This window comes from Pimephales promelas, chromosome 10 (assembly GCF_988280905.1).
Source record: "Pimephales promelas chromosome 10, fPimPro1.hap1.1, whole genome shotgun sequence".
NCBI classification, from domain to species: domain Eukaryota; kingdom Metazoa; phylum Chordata; class Actinopteri; order Cypriniformes; family Leuciscidae; genus Pimephales; species Pimephales promelas.
In genome coordinates, this window is record NC_142778.1 from 9,880,533 (window position 1) to 9,894,029 (window position 13,497).

General features: G+C 36.6%; 1 protein-coding gene across 1 annotated transcript in view; it reads left to right on the forward strand.

The window, feature by feature from the left end:
• kiaa1549lb (KIAA1549-like b) overlaps positions 1-13,497 on the forward strand; it is a 149,578-nt gene that overhangs the window by 59,731 nt on the left and 76,350 nt on the right. Inside the window, exons 2-7 of the mRNA XM_039681654.2 lie at positions 77-415; positions 4,763-5,221; positions 6,269-6,384; positions 11,713-11,932; positions 12,977-13,110; positions 13,279-13,447. Of these exons, the coding sequence (XP_039537588.2) occupies positions 77-415; positions 4,763-5,221; positions 6,269-6,384; positions 11,713-11,932; positions 12,977-13,110; positions 13,279-13,447 (1,437 nt within the window). The remainder of the gene's footprint in view (positions 1-76; positions 416-4,762; positions 5,222-6,268; positions 6,385-11,712; positions 11,933-12,976; positions 13,111-13,278; positions 13,448-13,497) is intronic.

Below are 13,497 nucleotides of genomic sequence, written 5' to 3' on the forward strand. Positions count from 1 at the left end.
AACAAACTGTGATTCTAAATAGGAGGCTTGAACTGCCTTGGGATACATTTATATCAGTCTCATTTTCTCTTTTTAGATGACTTGAGTCGTGAAGCCTCTGGATCATTTCTGGATGTGACCACTTCACCCACCTCAAACCATTTGTTTGGTGGCTTCCTTATGACAGACAGGAATCCTGCCTCCATTATTCAATCGGATTCTACGGGCTTGTCTAAGGGAACCAGAGAACAAGCAGCATTTTCCTCCATACTTGCATTACTTGCTAGCACAGCCCAAAAGCCTCCCGAACACCCATCGAAAATTGTTGTACGTGACAACAAAACAAACCAATGGCTTTCAAAGGGGTCTTTGGAGGGAGTGGAGTCTTCATTCACTCCATTTTCTGTGCTGGTCAGCAATCAATCCTCCGGCTCAGGTTTGTTTACCTGCATGCTGCTTGAGACTAATTCTCTCAACCTGCCATTACTATATCGTCCCCTTGGAATTATAAGGTTCTATCTGCCATTTTTGTCAAAATTGAGTTATTCACATATTCTTATTCTGTGACAATTTATTTACATTATGTGATGTGTTTTGTACATTTAGGGTCCCTGTTTTTTTATGTTTGAAAGAAACTTATTCCCCATACACATTTTCCTATATGGAATGCAAAAACTTTGAAGCTCAATATCTCAAAACTGTTCAGAACGCAGATAGAACCTTATAATTCCAAGGGGATGATATCTTACACTTAATTTAGCTGTCACTGGGGTTACATGGACTAGTCAATCAGGGATATGTTTCCCAAAAGCATTGTTAGCCACTTATGGTTGCAGGTTCCATTGTTACCAACATAGTTCAATGATTCAGTGTTTCCTGAAACCATAGCCCCAATGAACATTCACAAACAGCTAGGGCTGCACGATTAATTGCAAATTATTTTACATGTAATCGCACTTAACCTGAGATGGTTTATCGCGATTTTGAAATCACAAAGGCTGCGATTATCTTTTACGCGCAGCTCGTCATTGATATACGGCCCTGTAAACGCTGCTCCATTTGAAGGCACTGTAAGTCGAGTCACTTATAACGAGCATTTGAAAAAGCAACACGCGTCAAACATGCCAAACATGAGAAGCATTTATGAACCTCTTGTCCAACAAAAGACAACATTTAATAACATGCATTTAGTCCAAACTCAAACTCTTATGCTGCGCATAAAATATTTTATAAATATGTAAAATCAAACTATAAATGAAAGTCAAAAGCACATTTTTAGTCATACCTGGAGGTTATATGGAACATTCTATAGAATTGGTTCAAAGTTAGAGTTGGAAACATCTTGAAAAGAAAATTGTCTTTTTCCATAAATGTCTTTATAAAGTTTTTTTTTTTTTTTTTTTTAAAGTAGGCGAAAACATTTTATCATACATACTTCAAAGTTAAGGATTCATTATTTTGATATAGCTTGCATTGGAACAAACACTATAACAGTTGATTGGTTTATTTTTGACAAAACATATTATATATTTAACATATGGGACGAAACTGTCTAACAAAAGCTTATTTGATGTCTATTTTAGAGTAAAAAACTTTATAATCTATCCAAAACTAGTCAACGAAATATTGTCAGACAGACAAAATACTATACACACAGACACCTGATTCATATTTAAACAGTCTTTTTGGTTTTACAGATACATCGCGATTAGAACAAACCTCAGTAGGCTATAGCAATATAGTTTGGTGTTCATGTAAAATAATGTAGGCGCGAGAGTGAATGAACACACAGATGCAATGTACATAACATTGTGGGTAACACTTTAGAATACGGTTCCTTCGTTAATGAATAACTACACAAGAACTAATGAGTAACACAATATTAACAATCTAGTAACTATTATTAACTAACAAGAAACTCTGATTAACGAACTAGTAAGTAGCGCACAGACGAAAGTGGTAGTTCACTGTTAAGTAATCGATAACTACTATTTATTTAATACTTCCCAGAGAACTACTGAAAAAGTTTATTAACAATCTAGTAACTACTATTAACTAAAATAAATTCTTATTAACGAATTAGTAAGTAATAGCTCACAGATGAAAGTGTTACTATACTTCTGTGGGAATTACTAATTATTTGGATTCGTATTATAAAGTGAAGATCATTGGAACTAACTAATTACTCAAGTGTTACTACATGATCTAGTCATGATTTGTGCAAACGTTTGAGATTTTTGGTGAACTTTAGTATACTTTTAGAAAATTTCTTTAGTAACACTTGAGTAATTACTAGTTAGTTCCAATGATCTTCACTTTATAATATGAATCCAAATCCTTCACTTTATAATACGAATCCAAATCCAAATAATTAGTAATTCCCACAGAAGTATCTAGTAACACTTTCATCTGGAAGCACTTGCCAGGCCTCCGAACTGTACATTTTTGACAGACCTGCTTTAGGGAACTGAAGTGGAGCATCGACTGCCATGTCGGGAAGCTGTGCATCATGATCTTGTGGCTGTGGGTGTAGAGGAACACCTACCATGGTCTGTAAACCCCAACCTGGTGAGGGGTGAAAAAGATGTGTGTCCTTGGAAAGTGCCACACTCACCTGTGCAGGACTTTGCGTGTGTCACAGCCGGGCATGGGGAGGCGACAATCTCGCGTCCAACATGTTCGGGGTACAGACTGTGCAACGCAAGGATGTAGACATATGAGGAAGCTACTCTATATTTGAAAATTTAGGTACTACTGCCACTTGGGTGAGTGGCCAAACAAAAAGAAAAGGAAACAGTCGCAGACTTTCCCAGCAGTTGCAGGTTTTCTTCAGGTATTCGACCTGAAGCAAGCATTCTCAACCCGAAGCACATTATTGATGCTTTTGCTGTAAATTACTTATTTATTGACCAAAACAAAGCTACCTGGGAATGCACTTAGAGAATAGAGACAAATGCTGGCTCAAATGTTCAAAATGGACTGGCTGCCAGGAGGACCACTGAGAGAAAGAGGGGTCATTGGACACTCTGGACATTTACTGCTTTTTATATCAACTACCAGACCAGAAACAGTTCACTTTATGCTAATGACTAGGCACTTCGATCAGACTAACTCTTCAAAATACCTCTCAGAAGAGTTATGTTAAGTCTCTCATTTTAGTAGATGACACAGAGGCAGACAGAGCTATATGATTCCATGACAGCATTGATACAGACTATTAATATGTAAATTGTTAAATTTAGTTTTTAGCAATGAACATATTTGCTTGTTTATTCTAAGATGAATATGTCTTTGACCGATGTTAATACTGTAAATGCAGCATTAGGTATTTTGAAGTGACACTGAACACTTTGAAAAAAAGGCCCATTAAGCCATTATAGTTTACAGTAATTTTATAACAGCTAAGGGGGTTTTATATGCTCTGCTCTGTGTCATGCCTAACAACACCTCCTAAAATCACTGTAAACTAGGGGTGTAACGATTCACTCGTTTTCTCGATGCATCGATTATAAATCCTGGCGATGCATATGCATCGATCCTGAAACATGTATTTTGAATCGTGAATCGTTTATTTACGTGAATAATCGATTTAAAAGGCTAAGAATCGAATTAATCACGATTTTATAGCGATTCAGTGGTTTAAAATATATAAACACAACCTTAAAGTGTTCCTGGTACAAGCTGCCTCACGCATTGGCCGTCATACGACATCCGCATTTGATTGGCAGCCTTTTTCAAAATATTTGCTACTTGCAAATGCTAATTTGTAGGCCATTGAATTTTTTTTATAATAATATATTCATTAAAATTAAAAATAAACATGAACTAACATTAACAATGGACAAAATCCCCACTATCTGATCCCCGAAGGCCGCTGTGTAGGCTAATTCAAACCCAGACAAAGATGGGTGAAGCATTGAAATAATAATGCATATAAAAAATTAAGAATCGAATCGAATTAATCGAATCGCATCGAATTTGGATGTGAATCGCATCGAATCGAATCGTTCTGAATTTGCACAAATCGTTCATGAATCGAATCGAAAACCTATGAATCGTGAATCGAATCGATTCGCTGTCTACCCAAAGATTCACAGCCCTACTGTAAACACATGTTTGTGGGGCTTATTGCTTTATTTAACTATTTAAGTGATATTTTTCAACCATATTAATCACATGAAATTAATATTCTGCGTACCTAAAATGATTCAAAAGCATTTGTAATTTTCTCATACTTATAAATCTTATGTTTTAGATACTGTCAATGCATTAGACATATTCCAGTGTCTACTATGTAAACATATGAAAATGTATAGTACTTGTCAAACGTTTTAAATAATTTGGACTAATTGAAATACAATCTCATATATACTTATCAAGGCTGAATTTACAGTATTTGATTGAAAATACAGTTTAAACAGCAATTTTGTGAAATATTATTGCAATTTAAAATTACTGTTTTCTATTTTAAGCAGCCATTACTCCAGTCTTCAGTGTCATATGAACTTTTTTCATCGTTCTAAAATGCTGATTTGATGCTTAGCATTGTGAGCATAAGATATTGCTTTCAAAAACATGAAAAAAATCTGGATTTCACATAAAAAACCTATGATTACTAATGCTTATTAAATTAGTTTATAATTAATCCTTATTACATCTTATACACTTGGTAACCATCATTGTTAGAATAATTTTCACTATCATCTCAGTCATTACTTCACATTCACCATCTACATTGGTCTCTACAGTCACCTCCCTCACCTCAAATATTTTGTTGTTTCAGTGTGGATGTCTGAGCTGGTGGAACCTGTGGCCACATCCATAGTTGCAGACACTCACCATAAAGCCAGCGATTCTAGCAGATACCCATCTGAGCAGGAAAACACAGCTCCACCCAGTAGACCTTCAGCTACAGCTGTGGACACACAACAAGAACGGCCAGACATTACAACTACTATCATATCGAAACCTATTACATTAACCAGCAATACTGTTACCAAAACCAGCATCCCTTTTATGACGACCACAGATCAGATTAGCACTACCAAGTCATCGGCTGGTAAACGGCACCCTAAAACAACTAGAACCACAACTATTCTCCCAGAATCTCCAAAGACAACACCTAGATTCCCATCTACCAAATTGGACCCTTCAAAAAGCACTTTAGGTCCTCCAAGAGCAGCTGCTATGGAGGGCACTCTTCTGGGATGTAACATCACAGACAAGATGTGGATAAAAACAGGTGTGTTTGCTCTGAAGTCACTTAAAAATTAAAATAAAACTTTACTTACACTTTAATGACACTTTGTTTCAATGGACCACTTTAGACATTATACTAACAACTTTGCAACTACATCTAAACTAGCAGTCATTGAAACATTAGAAGATTTTCTGTTTAATATCTTCTAAAGCTTTATTTTCATAGTCCCCCAACTGACATTCTGACAATAAGTAACTTTGCAAATATTTGTCGTCTTATTCTACGTACCTGATCCCTAAAAGCTAACCCTATAACCTAAAAGTCAACTACAGTCAGCTACACTAATAGTCTACTACTAATACTCAATACTTTTCTCAAATTATATTTATGGTTTGGTTCAAACCCTAAATTTAGATTCTATATAAATCAAAAATATGTAAGTGAAAATCATTCATACAAAAAGTTGTTGTTTTTTTTCAGTGCAGTTCCTTCGGGTCAAGACTGAGACCAGAAGTCAAATCCTCGTCCACATACTCCCAAGTTCATGACAAGACCAAGCGATGAAAATATTGTCTTGTATTGATTGAGTCCGGTCCAGTACCACAACATTTAGTGTTATTTGCTACTACTCATTCATGCTGAACATACCTTGAATAAATTTTCTGTACATGTTGTCCTACTCTCAGTTAATGAATAATTAATACTATTTGATATCATAACAGTTAAGAATAGTTAAGAAGATCATAACAGATTCTGAATTACAATGTCGTAGTACTCGATAATCAACTTGTAGAGCATATTTCCATGGTCTTGGTCTTATTATGGATTCTGGAAAATTTACTAGTCTCATCCATTTCCCTCTGTTCAAGTGTCGTAGTTGATAAATAAAAATACAGTATATATCTTATTGTTATTCATTTATGAAGAGTAACAATAGTTTTTTTTTTTTTTTGGCATAAACTATAGGCTACCATGGTACATTTTTGAGAAAGCTCCTTCCTGATTAAATGGTTTCTGTTGATTAGATTAGAAACATAAAAGAAACATACTTATATATACTATAACTCTTTATTTTTCTGTCTATGACAGTGTTGTCCGTACAGTTACGAAGGAGTCGTCTAGACAGTATTTTGAAGCAGAATCTCCCTCGAGGGTTTACTCAAGCTCTGAAGAAGGCTTTGAACGACAGCACGGTTCAGGCTAAGGTTTGCAATTCAAGAATATTTAACAAAAACAACATTTACAGTTTGTTCAACATCCAATATGCACCATCACAAATGACATTCTGCTTTAAGCAATGTTTACTGTCTTGCTATAACTTCCATCAGAACTAGCTACTGAATTGAACCATGCTAGATCAGGCTGATTTATGCTTGTTTACCTTTGTTTGGTAAAACTGTTGAAATCATGTTTTGTCTAGTGAAGCTGCACCCAAAACAAAGTATATTCTCCATTATTTTGTATTTGTATGTTTTTGTTGCCCATGTCTGCACTGTAAAACCTTCTTAGATTGAGCATAAGAACTGTGCATTAGATTCTCCATTCTCATTAACAGTTGCTGGCTGGCACATGATAAAATACATGGTTATGTCTAAATAATAACATAATGCCAAATTATGGCGTGCTAACTGGCCAAACATGACTGAGCTTTTAAATGAACCTGACAAAAAAAATAAATAAAAATGAACTATTTGGTTTTTTTTGGGTTTTTTTTTTTTTTGGATTAAAGGGATACTTCAGGATTTAGCATTAAGCTTTATTTTAGTAGAAAACCTGTAGTATTTTCGAATTACCATGCTTTCCACCCCGATATTGTCACGGGTTGGTTCAAGGAAGACGGAGAAGAAGGTAGATTAACACTCTCTTTAATAAAGTAAACTCAGGTAAACTGGCAGACAGGTCAGACAGCGCATAAACACGAACAATACCGAACAATGAAGTGAAGACAGGCAGGAACTTAAATACACAGTGAAGATGATTAAAAAATGACAGGCAGCTGTGAGGGAGGTGATCAGTGTCCATGGAAACAGATTGATGGCGGGAAACTCAGACGAGTTTCAAATCAAACCCGTGGCAAATCAAAACAAATAGACAGTCCAAGGAAGCCTATAAAGGCGGGCATACACTGTGCGATTTTCGTCCGATTTTGAGCAGAATTCTGACTCGTGCGACTCTTTTCCGTGTCGGACCGATTTTCAGCTTTATCGTGTGTCGTTTGTCGTGCAGCGTTCGTGCAGTGTACAGGGAGAAACGAGAGGCGAAAGAGGGAGAGCTTTAAGTTCTGTAGTTCAAACTCCAGTTCGTGTTGCAAAATGGATATTACCCACCTCTTCCAAGCCACCTGCGATGTAACACCTCTTATATTAATTTGTTAAACAATGTTTTTGAAATAAACCTGTTTTTAATTTTCATTGATGATAATTATGGCAATGTTTGGACATATTATAGACTGTTAATAGCTATTTTATATGCCTATAATTCATTGTAATTGCCTTAAATGTTTTAGACAATTTTTAATTAGGAGTAAGATTATGTAATATTTTATTATCCTCACAGCACGTTGGTTATGTGCTGTGAAAATATTGCGCGGCAAATTAATTACAATAGCGGAACAATTTAATAATAAAATTAGCATATAGTTCTCCCTAATAATTATAATACAATAATACTAATAATAATTAAATGCATAAACTGAAAATGCAAAACATCTTGATATGGATAGCAGATGCTTGTTTTGACAATATCTCTGGATACATACACGTCAATAGGCGCAATCCAGGGGGTTACCGCAGATATTACACGTATAGTGTGAGCAGTGAAGTCGCAGCTCGACGATCGGACCGTACAGTGCGAGCACATAAATCCTGAACTTTGGCTTTGCATCGCATGCGATTTACTCGTTGAGTGTGAGTAGGTACCTTGCTGAAATCGCACAGACATCGCACAGTGTATGCCCGCCTTAATGGTGACACATATCCCCCTGAGACGAGAGATTTATGTTTTTTTTTTTGTCTGGAAAAAATCCTCAGATGATGCAAAATTCATCATTTTGCATCATCGGAGGATTTTTTGGCCAGAGGCTAAAGACTACAGTCAGTAGTAGAGGCTGTTCCTCATGTTTTCAACCCGCCCATAGAGGGTGGGATCTCACTCACAGAATGTACACAATAGTGTAAACCATCTTTTTTGGAAGCTAAGCTAGCAGGCTATTGTTCTGTGGAGAAAGCTGAGTAGTAGGGGTTACCATTTTTCCCAGACATGTCCGGCTGTCGATGTCCGGGATTCAGCTTTTGCTTTCTCCAGTCACCATTGATTGTTTACATCCACACCTTTTGTTTCAATCAAACTGAATTCACTTTGATTGGTAAATTTGAATTTAGTGTTTACATGAACGCTAAACAAGTGATCGGCTGATGTGCATTTTTACATTGCTAAGAAAATTCCCGATCCTCCGTGAGAGATACGAAACCGGTGCATCTCACAGGTGTACATTTCTGAAATACATAACTTGGACACATCAGTCAACTCTGATAACAGATCACTCTATATTGTAATGTAGACATGCATTTTCTGTAAAGCTATTTTGAAACAATATGTATTGTGAAAAGCACTATACAAATAAATGTGAATTGAATTAAATTATTAACACTTGAATTTGAGTATGTTTCATAAAAAAAGCGAAATATTAAACAAAATGCTGATAAAATGGCATTTTTTGGTCAAAGACTACTAGTAGAGAGGTTGAGCGACTTTTGACTTCAAGTCATGATGCAAAGGTCCCCTTTGCTATGTAAGTACCTTAAGGCCATAGAAATAATTTTATCCTGAGACACAAGTGAGATCACATTTTGTTTCTTATATACGCACATTTTTTTTTAATGGCCGCCGACCATACATGAGAGGCCCATATCTTTGCTTCTGCTATAGCTATAATGACAAATTTGGTATCAACGTGTACATTTTTGTGATCAAGGAGTCCAATAAAGTAAGTTCCAAGACTAAAAAACAATAATGTGGTCCTTAACATGACAATTGGTGGTGAAGTATGCATTTTTTAAATCAAAAAACGCATGACAAACACACAGTCCATTCACAATTTAATAATTTCTGCTTCGCATGCACCCTTTACAGCACTGGCTGAAGATGTGGGTCCCGCATCGAGCACGGGCATCCGGTCGTTTATGTCTCAAGGTAACTCAGAACTGTATCACAGCTCTGGAGCCCTGTAAGGCGGTCGACTGCTATCAGACAGGTGTTAAACCTGGGGTTAATCTCGAAACTTAAAGTGGTTTCGACAGACGCCTCCAATTCGGGCTGGTGCGAGGCCCCTTTGTGAGGGCAGACTGACTTTTGGCCTGTGGTTAAGCCAAGAAAAGAGCTTGCACATAAACTGTCTACAGATGAAGGCGGTTGAGAAAGCCTTGCGGTTCTTCCTTCCCCTTCTAAAGAGCCACCAAGTCCATCAACACCCCCAAAGCTTCACAGTCAATTCCTATTCATGGGTTTGACATTTCATTCGGTAACGTTAGGCAGATTTAAATGTATAGGCTGTGTATTGTTTGATGATCGCATTGTTTGGCATAAGTGTTTTGATCAGGAGATTCTGTACTCTTTCACCCACCATAAAACTGTGGAAACATGTATAGCCAGACAATCAGTGGCTGGGAAAGAGTAAAGTAGATTTTAAGTAAATTCCTATGTACATTACCAGTGGACTAACCAGTGTTTCGAGGCCGCGAGGGCCGGTCTGATAAAACAGAGCATAGCCTATACTTGCACTAAGTGTCTGCCTTTTTAGTAAAAACACTGCCTTCATGGAACAGCAACAGTGGCGTATAGAACGTATAATTCGTGAAATAGCTTTTCATGCACTCAGACCCGAGTTCGAATCCGCCTTTTGCCGAACATATGAGAAGTAAAATGTATAAACTAACATGAAGGTCTGTAGCATTATATTTTGCCATATTTTGCAATATAGACTGAGACTCTCATAATTAAAAGGATGTTTGAGCCCTCTTTATTTTCCTGGTACAAATCAATGCTTTATCTTTGTTTAACGAGCAGTTCATGGGTTGAAGCTCTTAATTTTGATCTCTCAAAGAGCACGAGACTGATGCATTTAACCTTAAAATGTAAAATAATTTCTTGTGGGGGAGCAGTCAGTAAAAGTCAGTAAAACATAAGATTATCTTTTAAAATCGATTGAACACGGAGCAGTTTTTCCTGTGAGTGAGACTGGAAAACACGTAGTGGACGAAATCGGAGTGATAACAGAACGCTTAGAGTGCAGAGAGGAATGTGCTTCGGCTCATGGTTTTGCGTCTGCGCAGTTAGGAGCTCAACATCTGTCTCACTTGCACGCTCGCTCTATATTAGAGGATATTTTAACTAATTTGCGGTAAAACTAGTCGATCACGAGTGGCTCAACTGGTGGATCTAGATAAACTTATCTTTCAGGTATTTTGCTGACCGGCTTGACACTTTAGCATGAGAAATCGGTGCGTGAGAGTTGGCAGCCCTGGAGTATACTAAGTGCAATTTTAACTATACTTCTGAGAAGTACATAAAGTAAGTTGACTGAAAGTGTACTTTCTTATTTTTTATTGTAAAAGAAGTATACTTACTGTACAGCACATTTGAATAAACTTCTTTTACACAAGGGAAAATACATATAGCCTATGTTAGGCATGATTAAACACAACAGACAGTTAAACACAAGTTAAACACAACAGACACACAAACAGTTCATATTTAGTAAAACATACTGAAAATGGGCTATTTTTTATTTTAAAATCTTTGTTTAAGTTTTTCTCTGTGTAAATTAAATGTAAATTGTTGGCTTCCTTACATAAATGCAAGCGTCGCTAAAACAGTATCCTGCGGATCACCTTTATGAGATTGCCATTAAGTGTGACGTAACACCCCCCCCCCCCCCCCCCCAACCCCTTAACCTGCAATAATAAAAAATAAAGGTATGGATAATAACAAAATAATAATAAAAATGCAAAGAAGCTCCTCTGTTCACAATTAAAAAAAGTTTCAGTCCAAGGATCCTGTTAGCAAATACATTAAAGCAGTCAGTCCTAAATAGTATGATGCAGAGAAAAAGAAGTGGCAGAGAAAATATGAAGAGTTCAGATGCAAAAGTCTCTAAGTGCCATTTGAAATTTTCTTCTAGAATGATCATTTTTATCAATCTTGTATATTTAAGTTCAGTGATTTCACTTAAATGGCAATGATAATTACCTATTAATTGTTATTTAAGTGAAATTACTGAACTTAAATATACAAGTTTGATAAAAATCATCATTAAAGAAGAAAATTTCAAATTGCATTTAGAGGCTTTTGCATCTGAACTCTTCATATATACTCACATTCAATTTTCAGTAAATTATTCATTCCAGTGTGTAGTGAACCTACTGTATTTAACTTTACATTTATATCTCAATGTATACAACTTTTAAAATGATCACCAAAGTATTGAATGTACCTTTAATATCAGTGTTTCTTGTAAATTTCTTCACCTTCCCCAGATTGAGAGCATCTCCAGTGTGCCTAACGTGACGGTCGGTTACTATGTGACCCATGGAGAGATGGTGTACACTGCCTCAGTGGTGGTGGAGGCTCTTAGCATCTATGGTATTGAGAGATTGATGGCAGACATTCGGCAGTTTGTGCCGCTGGTGCAGGCGATTCCCATCCCAGCAGTCCCCTGGAGACCCAGCCCTGCCATCTCATTGATGCTGAAGACAGGTCAGGCTCACAGTTCAATCTCTGTCACCACACAAATGTGTCAAAGCTGCCACACATATTTTTTTTTTTTTTTTTTTTACATATCCATTTAATAATACAGCCATTGTCATTGTGAGACCATACTATTTGTCCAAGTGATGTTGGGTGTCATTTAAATTAAGCTTAATTGAATCATGATGCAGAAATGAAATGGCAGTTCAATCAAATATAAAGAGAAAAAAGGCACAGGAGAAACAAAAGGCAGCATATCAGCTTGCAGTTAAACACTGGGAACCAGACCAAGAACTGACCGAGAACTGAGCAAACCAAGGGTAAATAAATACACAGGATAACAAGTAACAAAACAAGATACAGGTGAACAACATAACAAGTAACCAAACAAACAAGGACCTAATCAGAAACCAAGGCAACTAAGGAAACGGGAGCTAAACATATGAACTATGAACACAAAAATAAAGGGAAGAAAGAACCTCAATATAAGAGGCTCAAACAGAATTAGAATATGACAAATTAGTTCTCAAGTGTCTTGTAAGCGAAACATAATGTCATGCTGGGATATATGAGAGCTGCAGAAGCGGTGAAGATTTTTAGTGAATAACTTTTGGTCTGTTCTTCAAAGCTATCATTTGGCTTGGAATATGGCATACTGGCATGGACCCCTTTTATGGTGTCACCACAGACGTTGTATTTATTTACTGACATGTCTCGTTAAAAGTAACAAGAGACGTGTCAGTAAATAAATTGGACAACAAAGGTTACTTATTTGAAAAAGTTACTCAAATATTTTGTTGTAAATTTAAAAGTAATGCATTTTACTAGTTACTTCAAAAAAGTAATCTAATTACGTAACCCGCGTTACTAGTAATGCTTTACCCAAAACACAGCATGTGATATTGCTTAATTACATCTTTAATAAATCTGAAATTGATCAAGCATTTTGCAATGCTATGGTATATAAAATGTAATACTTTTAAGAATGGTAGCCTGATGGCACTGAGTATGTGCTGCATTTTTCTCTGTGCATGTCTTTATGTTTGTGTGTAGTTCTGAGGTTTGTAGGGCCAGGATATGACCTCAGGTCCTGCAGATTTACTCAGATGATGGAGCAGAGACTGGAGAATGCTTTTGCTGAAGCTGAGGCCATAGTGATGAACTCTCATAGCAGCCTCACTGTACAGGTGGGAAGGACTACTTTAAACTACTTTATTAACCTCTAAAACTATAACTTTTGCATGTCAAATGAGGTTGGTTGGTGTCTATGCATTCACAATTTTGGGGGAAAAGGTCTTTAATGCATTTGATTTTTTGTCATATTTTTTTAGTTTCTCTCTTCTCTTTTCTCACAGATCTTGAGCACATCTCAGTCTTTAGGTACTCCTGCTGTATCTCTGATATATGTGGTACATAATGGCAGTGTCTCTCTCAATGGCACAACAGCCAGTAACCTCCTCAGCCACCTGACCGCTGAACTTGTCGGCTACTTCCTGTTTTACCCTCCACTAATCACCGCTGAGCGTAAGTGCTTTCTAGCATTCCTCAGTTATACAATTAAGATGTAACAAATG